Here is a 21,967-nt window from a genome sequence, read left to right on the forward strand (position 1 = left end):
GATAGTGAAAGCCCTCTGTGTATCTAACAGTAGTAATAGTGCTAACTACTCCCAAATATTTCTATGCATGGGAAATCAAAGATTGCTATTTCACCCTCTTTCTAACCCTGCCGGTTGAATACAACCGAGCATATTTTATTTTCTTTTGTGTTCACAGGAACCCTGAGCAAACTGTATATGGACAGCTGGAAGATGACGAATGAACAGTTTGGATTAATAATGCCATGCTTTACCCTGACCTTGATGCAATTACAGACCTTAAAGGAAACTTAGCTACTGTGGCTGTGCATGGAGCTGAGGTGTTTCACCATGGCATCTAACCATGTATTCTCACAGTATAGCACAGTCACTGGAACATCTCAAAACAGAAAGGACCTAAATCTCTCTACTTTAGTTCTACATGGAAACAAAATATTTTCAAAAGATGAATGGAGTTGGAATGATTCTCTAAGAATGGCTGAACTTCAAGCCATGTCTGGACAGACAATACAAATTGGTTGCCGAATAACTAACCGATCCACTTATAATCGGCTGACTGAAATTAAGACAGTATACATTGATTCACCAAACCTATAATTGTGTACTGTCTTTGGGGTTACAGAGGCACAGAAATATTATTTGAATTCATGGTTAATACAGAAACATCATCGACTACAAAGGATAAGAAGCCTCTGCCTCCGCAGATATTTGAAAACGAACCGACTCAGCCTCCCATTGGTCTAACTCCTTCCATCTTCAATACAGGCCCTTACATAATTCAACAACAAATTCTCTTTGACCCTAGTTGGTCCCTAAAAGAGGGCCACGGGATGCAACTGGGTTATTAGGGACAGGATTAGGTATATTAAATAGCATTGATGCTGAGGTTTTAATGAGTAGAATAACTGCTACTACAAATGACCTAAGGAAACTGGAACAACCAATAAAATCAACTTTATTGGCTTTAGGAGCAAATCAATGGCTTCTATCAGATATTTTACCCCATTGGGAACAAATTGAGGAAAATGATCATCAATTAATTGTAAATGCCCTTGGAAAAGCCCAAGGCAATACCTCCCTTGCCTTGAGCTGTATCCAAGCACAGTTATGGATACAATCTGTAGCAGCAGCTATTATTGGAGAGGGAGAAGGAGGAACTTTGCCCACTGAAATTCAAAAATTGATTTGGGATAATGCTTCAGAATTTGAAAAGGAATTTCAAGCATGATGGCAATTAGTCAACTTTACCCATTATGCAGAAAATGATAAAATTGTTGCCTTTGTACTTACTATAAGCAATGCCACCGTATACAATGTATATCCAATCATTGCATTAGGACTCAATCATAATGGAACCATACTTTATCCTAAAGAGCATAAAGTATGGGCCCATCAGAAGGGAGGAAAGTGGCAAACAATTGATGTAAAAGCATGCATTGTGCGTGAACAAAAAGGTTTCATCTGTGAAAGTAACATGCTGGAATCTCAAGACATTTGTCTTGACACTGAGCAAAATATTTGCCACTTTGAGATACATCCTAATGAAACCCTTGAAACTGTACTTGTATATATTGGGAAAGGTTGTGTTTGCATGAGAACTCATTGTGATTCTATAGTCGTAGATAATGCAGTGGTAGATATCAATAATCACTCTAATGTTTGTGTTTGCAATTTTACCAAAATTCTAGGATGTGATTTTAAATACTCAGTTCCTGTCACTTCTTATCAACTTATTGCATCTAATTATATTCTGCTTCATGAACTGCTGCCTACTCCTATTGGAATGAACCTTACCTTGGTGAAGAAATTGCTGGTACATGAGGACCTGAAGCAGCTGATGACACAGGTCCGAGAAAATGGACAAAAGACTCTGATTACTGTCAGAGAGATGAGAGACACCGTTGGTGGGACACTTTGTTTGGATGGTCGCCAGCTGCCAAGGGAATCTTCAACAAGATGCTTCACCCTGTTATTGTTCTGCTAATACTCACTGTATTATGTTTTATACTGACAATTAGTTTGTATGTTAAACTCTGGTTTATGATGAAACACTTAGCATCTCTACACAATGTACATACACTCGATAAACCTCAATCCGAGAATGTATGTGATATCCCCGACATATTCCAACTGTTGTGAAGCTTGAGTGACTATAGTCACGGGGTGGATTATGTGGTGTAAGTGCCTGAAGTAACTAGGAAAATAAAACTAACATTCACATTTTTAAGGAAAAGGTACAGCATTGAAGAGGCTTTCAGGGTAGGGCATAACTGCTTTATCTGAGCGTTCCCTAGGCTCCCAGCCTTAGATGCTATCGCGCTGGGGAAACTTGGTGTGCTAGCTCTAAGGAACAGCACGGAGCGTAGAGTGGAGTGGAGACACCACGGCTAGGCTCTGTAATCAGATGGGGCCTCGATTGTTCTTGTGCACACAGCTGCACTTTTTGCCACCCTAAGCCAAAGACCTGTCATGTTTTGACAAATGCTGTACCCTAGTGTACTTTTTGCTCATTATAATATCATTATAATACCAAAACACACCTCCATCCCAAAAGCTACCCGCCTCCAAGGTGCGACCACCCCTCACTGAGCATGCGCTCTGAATTCCTCGGAGCCTATTACTTTAAACGGAGACGGGAAAACTTTACACCAATCATAACTAAGATATGCTTGACTAGAGCCACTCAAGCTCCACCTAAAAGATAGAAAATAATATAAATTGGCCCAAGAGAAAGGGGATGTTGGGGAAGATACCACCGTCAGGGGAGATACCATCCCGAGGACAACATCCTTAGGACCTCCTGACTCCTGGGATCAGTCGACGGGCTGAGCCTCTCTTCCCCCCCCATTGGGACGCCTTTGGGTGAGATCTAAATACTTGCTTATAAATCTCTATAGAGTCTTTGATCCTTTTAACGCGTTTATTTCTAGGCTGCGCACCTGTAACATCTATAACACCTGTAACATCTATAACACCTGTAACACCTGTAACATCTATAACATCTATAACATCTGTAACACCTATAAACACCTGTAACATCTATAACATCTATAACACCTATAACACCTGTGTATTTTATGCATACTAGCTTGCTTTTGCAGACAGTCACTATCGCCGGCAATCCAAAAGAACCTGATTATCTGTTGCTGTAATAAACCATACTTGATTGCATTGTGATAACTCTCATTGAGTGCAACGAGGGTGAGGGTGGTTATCCGTGATAGTTCAGTGTTCTGAATCTAACCAGACCCCCAGGCGGTTAATGCATTTTTGGTGAATGTCCGAGCGGACCCCCAGATGGTTAATGCGTTTTTGGTGAATGTCTGAACGGACCCCCAGGCCGTTAATGCGTTTTTGGTGAATGTCTGACTGGACCCCCAGGCGGTTAATGTGTTTTTGGTGAATGTCCGACTGGTTCAGTAACCTGAATCTGACCGGGCCCGTAACGGTTAATCAGCTACACCCCTTAACGCGACACAAGGGCACCCTCGCTGCAGATGCAAAATACATGGCAAGATGCCTGAGTATTCTAAGATGTGTACATCATTCGTTACACCTGAGGCACTAGAGGTTCAGCTTTCTCAAGAGCCTAGTATTTTACTGATTATTTATTTTTCTGGATAAGTAAAATCATTACCATGAGAACCTGTAAAATCACAAAATCATAGAATGATTTGGATTGAAAGGGACCTATAAAGATCATTTAGTTCCAACCTCCCTGCTACAGGCAACGACTTCTTTTGCTAGAATAAATTTCCCAAAGCCCCATCCAACCCAACACTATACACTTACAATAATGAGGTATCCGTAGCTTCTTTGGGCAACCTGTTCCAGCATCTCACCATCGTCATGGAAAAATCTCTTCCTTATATCCAATCTAAATCTACCCTCTTTCAGTTCTTTTTAGAACCATTCTCCCTTGTCTTTTCAATATAGGCCCTGCTAAAAAGTCTTTATCTTTCTTACGACCCCTTTTATGTTTGGAAAAGCCACAAGAAGGTCACTGTGGAGCTTCTTCTCCAGGCTGAATGTTCCCAGCTCTCTCAGCCTTTCTTCTCAAGAGAGGTACTCTCAGCTTCATGTCATCCACAAATGCTGAGGGCGTACTCCATCCAACCAGCTATGCTGTTGATGAAGATATTAAATAGTACTGACACCTGCACAGACCCTTGACGGAGACCATTCATAAGAGTTCTCCACATGAACATGGAGCTGATGACTGTAGCTCTTTGGACACCATTACCCAGCATATTCTTTATCCATCTAACAACCCACCCATCAGAAGCATATCCCTCCAACTTAGGAGCAAGAATGCAGTGGGAGATGACATCAAAGGTCTCAGAGAAGTGCCAGTAGCTTTTTGTTTGTACACTGTTGCAATCACTCCATCATAGGAGGCCACTGGATTAGTCAGGCAGCATGATTTTCACTTGGTCAAGCCATGTCGGCAGTCTCTGATCATCTCCCTGTCTTCCACATTTTGACAAAGCTTACAGGAGGATATGTTCCATGATCTTACAAGGTACTAAAGTGAGGCTGACTCAACAATAGTTTCCAACATCCTCCTTATTACTCTTTTTTAAAGATGGGTGCAATATTCCCTTTTTTTCCAGTCACTTGGGACTTTGCCTGAATGCCATGAGGGAAAGTGGCTTAGTGACTTCAACAGCCAATACTCTGCAGACCCTGGGATGCACCTGATCAGGTCCTGTGGTCTTGCAGTATGTTCCTGTGGTATGTTCAGGTTCCCCAAGTAGTCTCAAACCTGATCTTCTCTTACAATAGCTGGGTCTCCCTAACCCCCACCCCCCACCCCTACTGTGCCTCCAAGTCCTTGCCTTGAGGTTCAGGGATTTGAGAGATGTGGAAGCAGTGATTTACCAGAGAAAATGAGGAAAAACAATGCTAAGTACCTCAGTCTTCTCCATGTCAGTTGTCACTAGTTCTGCCATCTGTACCAGGGGGTAAATTCTCTATAATTACCTTTTTTTCTGGCTAATGTAGCTGTAAATGAAGAAGTATGATAAGCCTTTCTTATCATACTTCACTTTCCTTGACAAATTCAACTCCAACTCTGCAGTAGTTTTCCCGATCCTATTCCTACATATCCAGGCAGCGTCCCTATATTCTTCCCAGGATACAGGCTTCAGGCTCTACTGCCTATGCATTTCTTTCTTTCACTTTCATTTGATCAGGAGGGTCTTTACTCAGTCATACTGGTCTCCTGCCCTCCTTGCCTGATTTCTTACACATAAGAATCAAGACCTATTATCTTTAGAGAACTGCCAGCCCTGTTCTCCACCTTAATCCCTGAGGGAAGTTTACTTACCATGAAGTCACCCCCACTCAAACAACTCGAAGTTCACTCTCCTAAAATTCAGGGTCTTGATTTTACTCTTCACCTGTCCCAGAGCCCTTAGGATCATGAATTCCAGCAGGGCATGGTCACCACACCCCAGGCTACCACCAATTTTTATCTCTCTAATTAGTTTATTTGCATTGGTAAGCAACAAGTATCTTAATGCTACTCCTCTGATTAGGCTATCTACCTCCTGCATTAAGAAGTTACCCAAAAGTCTCCTGAACTGCTTACAGCTTGCTGTGTTGCTTTTCTAGTAGATGTCAGGGTGACCAAAGTACACCAGCAGGACTACAGCCTGCAAGCACAACACTTCCTGTAGCTGAAGTAAGCATGCTTCTTCAGCAGGTTCCCCTTGCTAAGGTGGCTTGCAGCAAACTCCAAACACAAGGCTTCCTTTGTTGGCTTTCCCTTTATTTTTTACCCATAACCCCTCAAATTGCTCATCACTGTTTTTCAAAGGCAGCTCTGTGCAGTCAATCCTTTTTTTTTAAAAAAAAAAAAAAAAAATCAAAACAAACAAGCCAACAAAAAAAAGACACTGAGGGCAACCCCTCCCTCTTCCCTCCTTGCCAGTTCCTTCTGAGTAGTTTATAGCCATCAACCACAGCATTCCTGTAACATGATTCATCCCACCAAGTTCAAGTCACAGTGATAATAAGTGATCAAAACTTTCTAACTGCATGGTGGCTTCCAACTCCTCCTGTTTTTCACCCATAGTATATGTACTGGTATAGAGGTGCTTCAGTCAGGCTATTGCAACCTTTTAAGATGTGTACACCCAAATTCCTCTGAGGCACTTCACACATGTTTTCCTGTTGATTTCTAATACACGAGCAACTCCTGGCTCTTCTCTATTAGTCAAAACTGAATCCCTTTCCCTCTTAGTCTAGTTTAAAGATGCCCTCATAAGTCTGGCCAGCTTGTTGGGAAAGACCCTCTTGCCAGACTTGGCCACATGAATCCTATCATTATTCTTAACACAGTAATACAAATAGGTAATGTAGCTAGTGCGATGCCTGCTGGTAGTGACATCCATTCAGCTTTACTACATTGCCTGGCTTCCACTAACGTTTACCACTAAAATACTTATTTAGATCTTATTGCAAGATCCCAACAATACAGAGCATTGAGTTCCCTACTCAAAGAAAGGAGCGTAGAAGTTACCTGGTAGTCCAGTATGCTAAATCCAAGACCCATACTCCCCTTCTCCAGGTCTATGTGCTGTACTTCTGTTTCCCACATTGCCAAAGAAGAGCTCTGAACCTCTTCCATACTCTGAGACTCGTCAGCCATTTCCAGAGTTGTTCCCTCTGTGTCTGAGGAGCCAATGAAACCAAGTTCGACATGAGCCTGGGAAAAAACAGTGTATGTTCACCAACTCCATAGAATGTAAATGTTTGCGAATTTGTAGAAACTAAATTCTGTTCACAAAAAGCAAGATAAAAACTAAGTGGTGTTTCTCTAAACACGAAAAAAGTGCAAACAGAGTTAACAAAATTATGTTAAGTCTAGCACAGAATTCACATATTCTTGTAACAAAATATCTATGATGCAAGTATACGAAAACACTCCTTGGAAACAGTATTTACAAAGCAGAACTTCCATCAAACTAAAAACTTCAGAAAGCCTCATTAGTGTATGTATCAAAATATAAAGGAAATATCTGTTATTAAATGGTATGTCTAAAAATGCCTTGATCTAAATATAGTAGCACTGACAGGAGTCAGAACATTTGAAAAAAGAGGACACAGACACATAAGGACATATGTACATACACACAAGCGTACATGTTTTTTTTCTCTTCCCTCAGTTTCATAGCAAAGCTTAACAACAGTAAATTCAATTCTGTGTCTTGCCCAGAAGTCAGAACTAACTGAGCTTCTTTTCATACAAATGCTATTGTTTTGTTACACTGTAGGCCATTCCTACATGTTTAACACATCAGACAGCCCAGAGCTTCGAACTTAAGAGTGACAGAAGTTTGTCTGTCAGGGAGTGCATGCTCAGGCTTGCTCAACTCAAACACAGAAACCTAGCTTCAAACTTACATGAAATATTAAGATTCTGAAGACAACACAGTTCAATTTGCTATATCCCCACAGCCCACATGCAGAACAAAAATTAAGTATTTGGGTAGAAAGCCCTGTGTCTCCAATTTTCTGCCAACGTCCCAACAGTATGTATATCTTCTGGTTGGCCTAAAGTACAGTTGATGAATAGAATTTGCCTTTTCCTATTTATTTGGTCCCAAGTCCCAAAATATTAAAAGAGACTTCTAATCTTGTACAAGATCTTTACATGTTTTTTCTCAAGGAAGAAGTTGTTTTCTTAGTAATTTTTATTAAAAAATACTTACATACATGCATATATATACCTTTTCTGTGAGCTGAACCTCCGATAGACTTATACCATCCAGTACTTCTGGATGACTGATAGGGGGAGCTACTGGACGACAACATACCATTGTCACCTTAATTGGCAGTTCTTTCAAGATATTCACCACATCCTTGTGGTTTTCTCCGAGCAGAGAGATCTCATTCACCTCAAGAATGAAAGAATGCACAGTGTTTAGCAGAAGAATAATGAACACAAATGGAAAAAAAGAAACAAAAAAAACCAAAACACTTAATTGTCTGATTTTTATGAAAACATCAATAGATTTTCAGCCCTCAGTTTCTACTCAATTTGATGCTCAGAATCAGTGCAAGGATATGTTTTGAGCTGAATGGAGAGTCTCATAGATTATATGATGCCATCTTACTAAACACCTTAGAACCCCTGTGTAAAATTCAGAACATAGAAGCATGAAAACAAACAACACTAGCAGATTTGCATAGGAACTGGCATACTAAGCCTGAAAACAGATACATCATATTGATTTCTTGCATTCATGTGAACAAAACTCGAATCTTAATTCTAAAAAAACAATTTAGAAACGTAAACAGGTGTTTATTCCCTTCACTGTACAGGGGTATTTCTAGATGCTTTTCCTGGGTATTCTTTTTTCGTGACTTCAATTGTATCTGAAACATCAGCTATGAGCTGAGAAATGCAGCTGTGCTGATGCAGTCACGTAAGTATGTAGTAAGCACACATGAATTGTGTACACAAACACTTCTGGTAATGGGTGGTATGCTGTTAAGATATCCTACATTCCCAAAGTTGTAACCTGTGAGAAGCAAGTCACTTCTCAAGAATTCTACTGAAAGCAGACTAAAATAAAGCAGAAATTTTTCTTACTTCCAGAAGCTCATCTCCACTAAACAGCTTGCCACTTCGTCCAACTGGCCCTTCTGGTAGGATAGATCTGATAAAATGATGCCCCACTGTAGCTTCAAGGCTTATCCCTAGTCCACTGCTTTCGCTGAATTTGCTAACTACAGCTACCTAAAACAGATTAAAAAAAAAAAAAAAGAAGTTACTTTTTGTCATATTGAAAGCTATATGTGCTACCTTCAGATTCAATTTACATATAGTGAAATGAGAATTCCTGTAGGGATAAACTAGAAACACTGACATGTATAATGCAGGCTTGAAACTGCAAACAAATGTGTCAAGTTACTAATTTAAGCTTTTCAGTAGCATTGAGTGAAATAACAGAAGCAGCTTAAAAGAAAGAATCCAACGTCCCAACAGGATGACGAGCACTGAGAGGATAAAACGAATAGCAGATAAAAACTAAAATCTACAGGCCACAATCAGTGTAATCTACACAATCACTGGCTATTAAGACTATGCTGGAAAAAAAACTATCACTGTGGATTTACAGAGTGTCATCCAGGAACCATAACAAACAAAAAAAACATATCTGAAATAACATGATCATGTTGCCCCCTGTGTGTGGATAAAGAAAGATATCAAAACAGACTTCAGGGGATTGGGGCAGTTACTGGATGGAGTGAATGTGTAGGTGGTGTTTTTCTCCATCTCTTCAGTGGTGGGGAGAGATACTGAGTGTACCTGGAAGGCTGAACTAATCAGTATGTGGCTGAGAGTCTGGTGCAGCTGCAGCATTTTTTTTTTGTTGTTGTTGTTGTTTTTTCGTTTTGTTTTGTTTTTTGATCATGGGGAGGTTTATTTGGCACTTGGCCTGACAGCTGCTGTTGTGTCCCACTTGTCTCAAAGGGGAAAATGGACTCTAGCCTTGCAACTGGCAGGACTCGTAGAGAAGGCTTTAAACTAGGTACAAAGGGGAACTGGGGGGGGAAATAAGACTTGACAGAGATGAGCCTGGGAGAGCAGTCCCAGGGTTGGGGGTGAGGGCAATTGCATAACTGAAGTCCATCTACATCAGTGGCGGTTGGGAGCTGTCTTGGGCAGAGTGACCATTCCATGATAGAGTTCTCTATTCTTGGTGAAGTCAGAAGAGGGGGGTCAGTACAACTGCTACCTTAGACTTTCAGAGGGCAGACTTTGAATTGTTCAGGACACTGGGAGGGAGAGTCCCTTGGGAGTCAGTCCTGAAGGGTAGAGGGGTCCAGGAAGGTTGGACGCTCCTCAGCACGGAAGTCTTAAAGACAAAGGAGCAGGCTGTCCCCATGTGCCATGAGTCAGCAGGGAAGACTGGCATGGCTGAACAGGGAACTTTCACTTTGTGTCTGGGAGAAAGAGAGTTTTTGTCCAGTGGAAGAAGGGACAGGCAACTCAGGGAGAGTATAAGGAAGCTGCCAGCATATGCAGAGAAAAAATGAGGATGGCCAAAGCCCAGTACAAGGTCAACCTGGCCACCACGGTCAACTAAAAGAGGAAATGTTTTTATAAATATATTAATGACAAGAGGATGGCCAAAGAGAATCTCCATTCTTTACTGGATGCAGGGAGGAACATGACTACTGAGGTTCTCAATGCCTTCTTTCCATCTGTCTTTACTAGCCAGACCACTTATTCTCGGAATATTCAGCCTTCCGACCTGAAAGTCTGTGATGGGGAGCAGAAGAAACTCCCACAGTTCAGGTGGAAATAGAGACCTGCTGCTCCACCTGGACTGTCCCAAGTGCGTGGGACCAGATGGGATCCACCTGAGAGTCCTTAGAGAGTTGGGAGATGTGACTGCTGGGCCACTTTCCACCACCTATCACTGGTCATGGTCATTCAGGGAGGTCCTGGATGACTGGAGATGTGCTAATGTGACACCCATCTACAACAAGGGTTGTAATGAGGACCCAGGGAACTACAGGCCTGCCAGCCTGACCTCAGGGTCAGGAAAGGTGATGGATCAGGTCATCCTGAATGCAGTTATGCAGAGTATGCAGGACCACCGAGGGATCATGCCCAGTCAGCATGGGTTCATGAAAGGCAAGTCCTGCCTGACCAATTTTATCTCCTTCTACGGCTAGGTGACCTGCCTGGTGGATGAGGGAAAGGCTGTTGGTGTAGTCTACCTAGACTTCAGCAAGGCCTTTGACACAGTCTCCCACAATATTCTCCTGGAGAAGCTGGCAGCCCATGGCTTGGACAGGGACACTCTTTGCTGGGTTAAAAGCTGTCTGGAGCACTGGGTCCAGAGAGGTGATGGTGAATGGAGTGGAATCCAGCCGGTGACCAATTACCAGTGGTGTTCCCCAGGGATCAGTGTTGGGGCCCATCCTCTTTAATATCTTTATTGATGACTTGGATGAAGGAATTGAGTGCTCCCTTAGTAAGTTGCAGACAACACCAAGTTGGGGGAAAATGTCGATTTGCTGGAGGATAGGAAGGCCCTGCAGAGGGACCTGGACAGGATGGGTCTATGGTGGTTTTACCTTGCTAGGCAACTGAACTCCACCACAACTGCTCTTTCACTCTCCCTCCTCAGAAGAATTTCCCTCAGAAGAGGAGGGAAAGAAAAAGAAAGAAACAACTCACGGGTTGAGAAAAGGATAATTTAGTTAAAGGTAAAAATAAGTACTAAGGAAGAGACTAAAAAGAGACTAAAGCTTTTGCAGAGACTAAAGCACATCACTTTGAAATAAAGTCCTAAACTCAGGTACTGCTTTACAGCTGTATCTACAGTAAATGTTGTATGTATTGTTTCTACTGCTGTATCAAACAATCCATTCAGTATGCAGAATGGGTAAGAGATTTCAGGCACTAGCTTGAAATTCTGCCTAATCAAGGGAGTTTTGAAATTTACCTTAAATATTATTTTTTCTCTAATACATGCTTATCCCCATGAAGGCAGGAAATCTGTGAAACAATATCCGTCGGCACAGTAACCTAAGACAATTGTGATCATTTTACCAGAATCACTACAGAAAAATATTGTAAATTTTGCATATGGGTATAAAGTAAAAACCTCCCAACAGATTAATGAGTGTATATATTATCTTTATAAATAAATGCACAAATATAATATGCACATATTTTATCTGTATGCTAACAACATAATACGTGGACCAATTCAAGGACACTTAATAATAATTAAAATTTACTTACCACTATTTCATAATCTGAACCCATAATCCTCTGCCACTTTGCCTTTGTAGCCGCTTCTTCTGTAGTAGTTAGCTGAAAATCTATAAGTTACGTCTGAGATTACTATGACAAAAAATAAAAACTTCTGTCTAAACCTATTTCTGGTAAAGTTTACGCACCACACAAGATTACACATTCACTCCATAACGCTAGCACTCTCCTATATATGACTAAAATTTTGACATGTTCTTTATTACTGGGTTTGGGCTTACCAGTACTAAAACCTGCCAAATCATATTTGATCCCAGCCCCAAAGCTAAGTGTACTTTGAAAGACATGAAGTTCAGTCAAAAAGTCTGTCTTAAAGGACAGATTTAAACCAGCCTTGGTGTTGAGTGACATTAATGCAACCTTACCTGAGAAAGAAATTAAGTGGGCATGAAATAAAGAAGCTACATAGATGCCCCACAGATTTGTTAAATTAGACTGGTGGGCTGGTCAGACTGATTCAGTGGGATGGCTGAAATATTTACAGATGCAATACTGAATCCTGCTCCTTTTGGACTTTTGGATACATTTTACAAAGCGTATCCAAATGGAGTGAGTTTCTAAACAAAGTGTTGAGGTTTTATATTTTCAAAACTCTGAGCATGACCATAAAAGATCTTTTAAACCTGTAGGCCCTAGAGGGCAGTGGAAGAACATAAGTTGTAGCTCCTTTTTAAAAAATAAAAAATAAAATAGATTCAGATAGATGCACACATATAATGAGAAATAACTAGCAGTGGAAGAGCTGCAATGAAATTCCTGTTGGAATAGAAGGAGGGGAGAAAAGTCATGATGCTGTGAAAAATACAGTGACAAGCTAGGCAGCAAACTGCAGCAACTCTTAACTCAATTGAATGTTTATCTGCAATCTGAATAAAACAGAAAAATGATTTTCTCCTACTCACTTTTCCCTCATTTGAACTGTTTGGATTTAAAGGCAGGAAACAAACAAACAGAAGGAACAAACAGTATTTAGATAAAACAGCACAGCAAATTTAGTGGAACCCTATATATTTAAGGTCCACAGTCCATGCTGTGCATACAGCAAGTATCAAAATAAACTTTGTAACTGAATGCTAATCATAGACAAAGCCTAAAATCTTTATTCAAAGATTAAGTTCTGAACTCCCACTGGTTTTCTGTAAGAATTTAAGGTGACTGACAGCCTCAGACAGTGTCACAAATCTAGACATTGCTCAGAAACAACGAAAATAAAGCCAGCTGCTTAGGTACTGTGCAGCATTCAAATATAACAGTACTTCCTTCAAAGCAGAGACCCTGCAGTATCTGAAGGGAAGGTATTAAAAACAAAGTTTTCAGCTATCTAGAATAATGGAAAGCAGCATTTATGAAAAGATATACCAAGAAGATATCTACTAGATAACTCACAGAGATGGATGCTTTTCAGCTTCTCTAGCTATGAAATCAAGGAGATATTAGAAAACACATCAAGTGCTGTCTCAATCTGGAAAATATACATCCACAGAGGAAATCTGAAATGAGGCACAATGCCCTAACATCTCAAGGGGAAAAGCAAATACCCATTATAAAATAATAACTTCCATAAAAGATACGGGAAAGTCAGAGCATGTCAGTGCTCCAGAACTGTCTGAATTTCAAACACTAACAGAAAGCACAGATTGAAATGAATGCAAGCTTGGGAATTTGTGAGAGAGATACTTATCACAAAAGATAAAAGTCCTCAAACTTTAGCTAGATAGCTGCAAGGAATTGGAAAGATAGGGCATGCTGAGTTGGAAAGAGAAAGCATATTGGGGAATAAGGAGGCCAAAAGGTTTAATGAAAAAGTTCAAGTGGAAATACACAACTACAATAAAAAGAAACACAAGCATGTAGAAAGCAGAATGCTTTGTGTGACATCTTTTGACAAATAAATGCAGTTGTTTTCAGACACACCTCAGTAGTAGTGAAAGACAGTATTTGACTTACAGCACTCAGGAGTACACACACAGTACACACTTTCATGTATGATTACTTCCACTTTCTAGTTGCATAGCACACAGATGATTGAAAGGCACATAAAACAATTGACCTTTGCGTAAGCACAGCAAAGTGTCATTTCACAGAATAAAATATTAAACATTGTGAACCTGTTTCTTGTTGTTTAATGTCCTCTCCAATGTTTATTGCACTGGGACTGCATGGCAATGATGGAGATCCCTGTTCTGTTTCACTGTTATCTGGAAAAAGAAGAAAAAACAACTTCCAGCTTTCAGTTTTATGCATTGCCATTTTCACCAACTTCACAGGCATGTCTCAGAGCACTGAGAGGATGTTACACAGGGAACACAATAGTACATTTTTCAAAATCTTATGCAAATTAAGGATTATGCCTTAATCTATGAGCTGAAATATATTTTCTGGACTGGTATCAGCAGAGGTAAGTAGATGAATAAGTCTGTCTATCATCCAGCCTCCATGTGGATATTCTCTCAAGATCTGGCACACATACTTCAAGATGTGCACAGTTAAGATTAAGCTTCACTAATTGGATCTCAGTGGCAAAACTAATATTCGCCATGGCTTCTGAACTTTGTGTACAAATGTAATAAATACCCCATCAGATTATTAATGACCTCTACATATAACCCATTCCTCTCATACCTCCACCTTGTGACACAGACATGTAAGTAAAAAGAACTGAGACTTGCTTTTCCCAACATGGAGGGTATCTCTTTGCTTGCTCTTCAATGCCACTCTCACACTTCAGCACTAATAACATACTCACTGCCTTCTTACCTTTCAAAGGTCTGCAGGATCAAAGTCTTCAAGGAATTCAGCCAAGAGTGCAGTGCTTTCAAGGTTTGCTTTGAAAATGTAGAAAATAATACTACTGTTTCTAAAAGATTCATCATATCATAGTAGACCAAATTCTGCCCTCATGCTCTGCCATCGGGAATAACTGTCCAGAATGAAACTGACCAATTTTATTTCTAGTTTGTAATTGAGAAGAAAAATATTTCAAGCCAAATTTAAAGCAAAGCCAGATTTAATTACCTTTGGCTGTGCCACTATCCATTGTTGGTAACAGTAAGTCCCTTTCAACAGCAGCATTGAACTCCTCCTGGGGCTGAATATGATTTTCCTGCTTAATCCCTCTTCTAATCAAAGTGAGCCGAACTGTTTGTCCTGTATGTCGCAAAACATCAACTGCTTGCTGATTGGTAAAACCCTGAAGATTTGTTCCATCCACCTGCAGGATTGAGTAGTTTATTAGCCAGCAAGAAAACAACCAGAAAAAAAAAATGTCCAGGGAAAAGTAATGTCACGATCATACCGCATCTGTAAGAGCAAAAAGCAAGTAGAAGGACAAGAACAAAAACCTGGAAGACATATTGATGTTCGGCACGCTAGGCATTTTACCCAAAAGCTGTACCAACCTGTACCACAGCAAAGTGAGTACCTGCCATGATGGGACTATGCAGATAAACTCTGTGAGGTGGAAGAGGACACAAGCAAGAGCACAAGCAAGTGCTGTGCGAGGTGCTCTGGATCAGGCAGGCAGGCAAGCTGCACAAACATCCCCACCTCCGAGCAGAAGACACATGGCAAATAAACCAACACAGCCATGGCTGGAACAGCTTGTGAAAGGGGCATGAGGAGGGACACATTCATTCATTGTCATAGGGAGAACTACAGAGCATAGCAATTCTGGAGTCAGGTAATCTCAGATGCAGGAAAGTCTGAACACTATAAAGTCCAATTACTCTATCAGTGGTCCAGATGTTATTTATGGTCCAGAATTTTAATATTTTAAGAAATAGAAATTTGGCCTCTTCTGTTTGAAGTCATCCTGTTACCTCATTAATTCAGTTTTGCTTTCTGAAACTCAAGAAATGTTTTGGCGTTCTCATTTTCATTCCATTGTCCCTAGTACACACAACATTTCATTCTCCTCTCTGCAAGCTCCGTATTACCCTATTCTTTCTACATCTCATGCCTTGGAATCTGTAATTTTTGAAAAACTTCGAAGCAATGTTACATCCCCTTGGCCCATTAATTGTTTAGGCCTATGTATATAGCACACATATCCCATTATTTTAATTCCTCTTGCATGAAGAATGGCTCCTCTTATATCCTTAGTCATTTCCTTGCCCTTCTTTGAACTACTTCCAACTCTGGTGCCCTTCTAAATAAAAAGTAATTAAAATAAGCTGGGAGTATTTATTTTTTCCACCACAATTAAGGAAAACATATTTTTAAAACATTTATTATCCTTTTGCCTACAGTCATCTCAAATCTTTTTCTCCTTCTGCATCTGAAGTAGCAAAAGAAATCAAATTTCGCATTGATTTGTTTCAGCCATTTGAACTCAGCATTTAAAACATTATAAAAACCATACATACTTTCACAGACAAACATGAAGGCATATTCATACTAGGAGAGAGATCATAATTTGTTAGTGCTGCCTTCACACAAATGCAAGTACAGATCTAAGACAGACTTAGATCTAAGATCTAAGCGTGGTTCCTTCATTTATGACCAAATTTTCATCAAAAAAGCAACATATTATGCATGAAAATATTTTCTTCTTTCTCTGACCATTTAAAATTTTAATAACTTACTTGAAAAATAATTTTGAAAACAGTTGCTTAACTTGTATTAAACTTTGAAACTCTGCCTTATCAGTTTCAAAGCTCCTAAAAGGTAGCAAAATCAGAAACGTAATTTAATTGAATTCTCAGTCAAAAGACAACTCACCATCTCAACGCCAATCTTAAACGTTTTAAGTATTACATGAGCGCTCCTTCACAACTTGTATAAGTACAGAGCTTGGCAGAAAAGTATTTTTATTTCTTTGTTTACTTACAACTATAATTTGATCTCCCACGTGGATTCTGCCATCATGTTCAACAGCACTGCCTTTTGTAATGCTTTTCACAAAGATACCAGAAGGTTCTGGGATGGAAAAACAGAGCAAATAAATTTATTACAGAAACATTTTAAATAATGCAACAATCACCTACTAATGTCACCAGCCAAAGGAAAAAAAGAAAGAAAACCCAATCTTGAGGTAAAACAAGGAAAGAATCATCATGAATGTACATGCTTCCAGTAAAACATTCCTAAAGAATAAGTCTAATCAATGTCAGCTTGCATTACAGCCAATTTTACTCAAAATCTTACTACTCCAAATGTACGTTGTTTACTGCAAAGGAACAAAAAATATTCTACTTTAATCTAATCTAAATGTTAAAAACAACACTGACAAAAAAAAGTCTTTCTTACACTTGGTTAGATTTAGAATTGCAGCGCAGAAAGTTCAGGTTGAGTGTACTAACCTAGTAAATTCTGTATTTTCTATGTACTTCGTAATTGCTTAAGAAGCTGTATGCTTAGATAAACAAACGGAGAAAATTATAAACTGGCAGGACTACAATGTTTGTTTGAACCAGCTCTTAACCACAGCTCTAAGTCTATTTCATTCAATAGCAAAATAGGCACAAAAGCAAAACAAAAAAAATCCAACCAAACAAACAAACAAAAAAAACCACATATTTTAGACAACTACTGATTTTAAATCTGAAGGTACAAGCCGCATATAAAAACATCTACAGAAGAAAAAAAAATCAATTTGAGAAAAAGCACTGTGCAATTTCAAATAACTTCAGCTAAGGAAAGGGAAAATATCTGGATTTCCAACATTGTTATTCACATTATTATACATAAAGAAAAATATTAGCATGAACTGCCATGAAATCAGGTCTGATGGTCACAAGCCTGTTTTGTTTGTTTCTGAAACTTTAACAGAATCCCATTCCACTCAACAAATGTTCCGGCTCTGACTAACAAGTAGAATCACAGAATAGGTTGCCCAAAGCCCCATCCAGCCCGGTCTTGAACAACTCCAGGGATGGGGCATCCACAACTTCTCCAGGCTGTGCCAGTGCCTCACCATCCTCTGAGTGAAGGACTTCTTCCTAATATCTAAAATACTGGTTTTTAGTTTACAACCTTTCTTCCTTGTCCTACTATTACACTCCCTGACAAATAGTCCCTCCCCAGCTTTCTTGTAAGCCCCCTTAAGTCCTTAGGTAATGGAAGGCCTCTATAAGGTCTCACCAGAGCCTTCTCTTCTCCAGGCTGAACAACCCCAACTCCCACAGCCTGTCTTCACATGAAAGGTGTTCTAGACCTCTGACCATCCTCATGGCTATCTTCTGGACTCGATGCAACAGGTCCATGTCCTCCTTGTGCTGGGGGCCCCAGAGCTGAACGCAGTACTCCAGGTGAGGTCTCACCAGAGCAGAGCAGAGGGGGAGAATCCCCTCCCTCTCCCTGCCAGCCATGCTGCTTTTGATGCAGCCCAGCATACAGTTTGCTTTCTGGGCTGCAAGTGCACACTGCCGGCTCATGCTGAGTTTCTCAACAACAACACCCCCAGGTTTTTCTCCTCAGGGCTGCTCTCAATCCACTTTCCACTCAGCCTGTATTTGTGTTTGGCATTGCCTCAGCCCAGATGCAGGACATCGCACTCAGAGTACTTCCAATGGGAAGATAAAGCATGAAAAAATGGGTTCTAAGAGCTGTCAAGATACACCAGTGTCTACACAGACATGAAGACTCATTTTTTACTTGGCCTTGATATGACAAATCTTAGCAAGGAGTAGATTATCTTGAGTGTCATCACGCAGCACTTGCAGGGCAAGCAGGTGATCAGGCCCAGTCAGCATGGGCTTATGAAAGGCATGTCCTGCATGACGAACCTGATCTCCTTCTATGACAAAGTGACGCGCTGGGTGGACGAGGGAAAGGCTGTGGATGTGGTCTACCTTGACTTCAGCAAGGCTTTTGACACCGTTTCCCACAGCATTCTCCTCAAGAAACTGGCTGCTCTTGGCTTGGACTGGCGCACGCTTCGTTGGGTTAGAAACTGGCTGGATAGCCGGGCCCAAAGAGTTGTGGTGAATGCAGTCAAATCCAGCTGGAGGCCAGTCACTAGTGGCATCCCTTAAGGGCTCAGTACTGGGGCCAGTCCTCTTTAATATCTTTATTGATGATTTGGATGAGGGGATCGAGTGCACCCTCAGTAAGTTCGCAGATGACACCAAGGTAGGTGCATGTGTTAATCTGCTTGAGGGTAGGAAGGCTCTGCAGGAGGATCTGGATGGACTGAGGCCAACTGTACAAAGTTCAGCAAGGCCAAGTGCCGGGTCCTGCACCTGGGGCATAACAACCCCAAGCAGAGCTACAGGCTGGGAGATGAGTGGTTAGAAAGCTGCCTGGCAGAGAAGAACCTGGGAGTATTGGTTGATGGCTGAATATGAGCCAGCAGTGTGCTCAGGTGGCCAAGAAGGCCAACGGCATCCTGGCTTGTATCAGGAACAGTGTGACCAGCAGGGCTAGGGAGGTGATCGTCCCCCTGTACTCAGCTCTGGTGAGGCCGCACCTCAAGTACTGTGTTCAGTTTTGGGCCCCTCGCTACAAGAAGGACATCGAGGTGCTTGAGAGAATCCAGAGAAGGGCAACAAAGCTGGCGAGGGGTCTGGAGAACAAGTCCTATGAGGTGCGGCTGAGGAAGCTGGGCTTGTTCAGCCTGGAGAAGAGGAGGCTCAGGGGCAACCTTATCACTTTCTGTAAGTACACTAAAGGAGGCTGTAGCAAGGTGGGGATTGGACTATTCTCCCACGTGCCTGGCAAAAGGATGAGGGGGAATGGGTTAAAGTTGCGCCAGGGGAGGTTTAGGTTGGATATTAGGAAAAACTTCTTTACCAAAAGGGTTGTTAGGCATTGGAATGGGCTGCCCAGGGAAGTGGTTCAGGCACCATCCCTGGAGGTCTTTAAAAGACGTTTAGATGTAGAGCTTAGTGATATGGTTTAGCGGAGGACTGGTTAGTGTTAAGTCAGAGGTTGGACTAGGTGATCTTGGAGGTTTCTTCCAACCTAAACGATTCTGTGATTCTGTAATACATCTCTGTTTTGCTCTAATGACTATATTCAGCTTAGAAAGAATAAGACAACAAGTATATTTAAGTCATAAGATTGACAATTCTTTTCTCCTTTTTCTTAATTTGTTTTTTTACCAAGTTTTGTAAATAATTAAATGCCTCGTCTTCCTAGTTTCCAAGCATTTTCGTATCCTGTAACAGCTGTATGGTAAGATGACAAGCTGTTATTTGCCAGTGTGAAGAAAGATTCGAATACAGTTCTCATTGTCCAGCAGTTTCATTGCTGCTTCTGTCACAGCAAAATTATTTTTAATTTTGACTTAATGATTACATAATTAATCATTAAGTTACACAAGTAACTCCTACTGCAGTTACATGCAGCACAATAATTTAAAATCTTAAACTGCTGATACTCCAACACTGCATCAGTCAAAATACACTATCAGATCTACCACGTTCTACAACTTAATCTGCCTTTTAAAGATTTTACTGAAAGATGCTGAAGAGTGTACTTAAATAAGCTGTAACCATTATATGCTACAGAATAGATTGTTAAAATTTAATTCAGCTTCTCAAAGCTAAGTAATTATGTCTATGAACTCCAATGTATCTATTGATACATTTTCCTAACAATATGTACACGGGTAAGAGTCAAAACAACAGCTCTTTGAAAAGTTTGATGACGCATCTGACAACTGGCCCTTCACAAAAGTATTTTATTTGCCCCTCTATGGAGGCCTCACAGAGTTCTAGATCATTTTTCTGCAACTTGTAGTTGAAATTACAAAGTAAAAATACGCAATTGTATATATACACTGATATGTTGGTTTTTTTTTTTGTTTTAGTTTGTTTTTTTTTTTACATTAGTGTAGTTGGAAGTCAATTAATAAATTAATCTAAATCTGCAACAGCCCAAAAGATTTAAAAAAATACAAAAAAAAAAAAAACACAACACTGAGTATAACCACAGTTCACTGAGAAGAATTCTTGATCTGCCAGCAGTGCTATACACTTAGTTTTAAAAAGCACTACTTGCTTTTTAAATACTTGCTAAAAATTGTCAGAATACAACATTACAAGAATACAAGATATCTTGTAAGGGCCTTTTAAAAATGTAACTGTGGTTTAAAAAGACCAGCCAGTTCCCATAAAATTGGCTTAATCTGTTTTAGCAATGTTTTTCAAAAAGATATAAGCACAAGCATAAGAGTGAATTTAAAAACTGATCAAAAATACTAAGGTGAGATCTTATAATATATAAATTGATTACTTCTAATCTGAATCTCCTCCAAAAAGAAACTAATTCCTTTTTTTTTTTTTAGATGGTCAAGTGTTTTTAAGAGATGGTGGATAGTCAGCTGAATATGAGCCAGCAGTGTGCTCAGGTGGCCAAGAAGGCCAACGGCATCCTGGCTTGTATCAGGAACAGTGTGGCCAGCAGGGCTAGGGAGGTGATCGTCCCCCTGTACTCAGCTCTGGTGAGGCCGCACCTCGAGTACTGTGTTCAGTTTTGGGCCTCTCGCTACAAGAAGGACATCGAGGTGCTTGAGCGGGTGCAGAGAAGGGTGACAAAGCTGGTGAGGGGCCTGGAGAACAAGTCCTACGAGGAGCGGCTGAGGGAGCTGGGCTTGTTCAGCCTGGAGAAGAGGAGGCTCAGGGGCGACCTTATCGCTCTCTATGGGTACCTCAAGGGAGGCTGTAGTGAGGTGGGGGTTGGTCTGTTCTCCCACGTGCCTGGTGACAGGACAAGGGGGAATGGGCTTAAGTTGAGCCAGGGGAGTTTTAGGTTAGATGTTAGGAAGAACTTCTTCACTGAAAGGGTTGTGAGGCATTGGAACAGGCTGCCCAGGGAAGTGGTGGAGTCAGCATCCCTGGAAGTCTTCAAAAGACGTTTAGATGTAGAGCTTAGGGATATGGTTTAGTGGGGACTGTTAGTGTTAGGTCAGAGGTTGGACTCGATGATCTTGAGGTCTCTTCCAACCTAGAAATTCTGTGATTCTGTGAGATACTATAGCAAAACTAAATTACATGCATTCAAATTTAAAGCAACTACACCATACTACATAATAAATTGTTTAGTAGATCACAGAAATCTATCATTACCTGATGTTTTGTCTCCAATGTAACCAGCAATAGTTATTCCTAATCCCTGGATGTTTTTAGTGAGTTCTACATTAAATTTCTCCCCATCTTCACAATTATCAACAGAAGCATCCACCTAATAAGAAAAGTATAGTTAGAAAGAAAGTGTGTTGTTTTTTAAAAAAGGTCCACC

General features: G+C 40.6%; 1 protein-coding gene across 16 annotated transcripts in view; it reads right to left on the reverse strand.

Annotated features, from left to right (window-relative positions):
- MPDZ (multiple PDZ domain crumbs cell polarity complex component) overlaps positions 1-21,967 on the reverse strand; it is a 114,599-nt gene that overhangs the window by 64,335 nt on the left and 28,297 nt on the right. For all 16 annotated transcript variants that reach the window (XM_032206236.1, XM_032206235.1, XM_032206237.1 and 13 more), the window contains exons 9-16: positions 21,796-21,910; positions 16,614-16,702; positions 14,801-14,996; positions 13,894-13,983; positions 11,756-11,835; positions 8,582-8,728; positions 7,716-7,883; positions 6,506-6,691 (exon numbers count right to left, since the gene is read on the reverse strand). In XM_032206236.1, coding sequence (XP_032062127.1) covers positions 6,506-6,691; positions 7,716-7,883; positions 8,582-8,728; positions 11,756-11,835; positions 13,894-13,983; positions 14,801-14,996; positions 16,614-16,702; positions 21,796-21,910 — 1,071 coding nt within the window. The remainder of the gene's footprint in view (positions 1-6,505; positions 6,692-7,715; positions 7,884-8,581; positions 8,729-11,755; positions 11,836-13,893; positions 13,984-14,800; positions 14,997-16,613; positions 16,703-21,795; positions 21,911-21,967) is intronic.

The sequence above is a fragment of the Aythya fuligula genome, chromosome Z, assembly GCF_009819795.1.
Source record: "Aythya fuligula isolate bAytFul2 chromosome Z, bAytFul2.pri, whole genome shotgun sequence".
NCBI lineage: Eukaryota > Metazoa > Chordata > Aves > Anseriformes > Anatidae > Aythya > Aythya fuligula.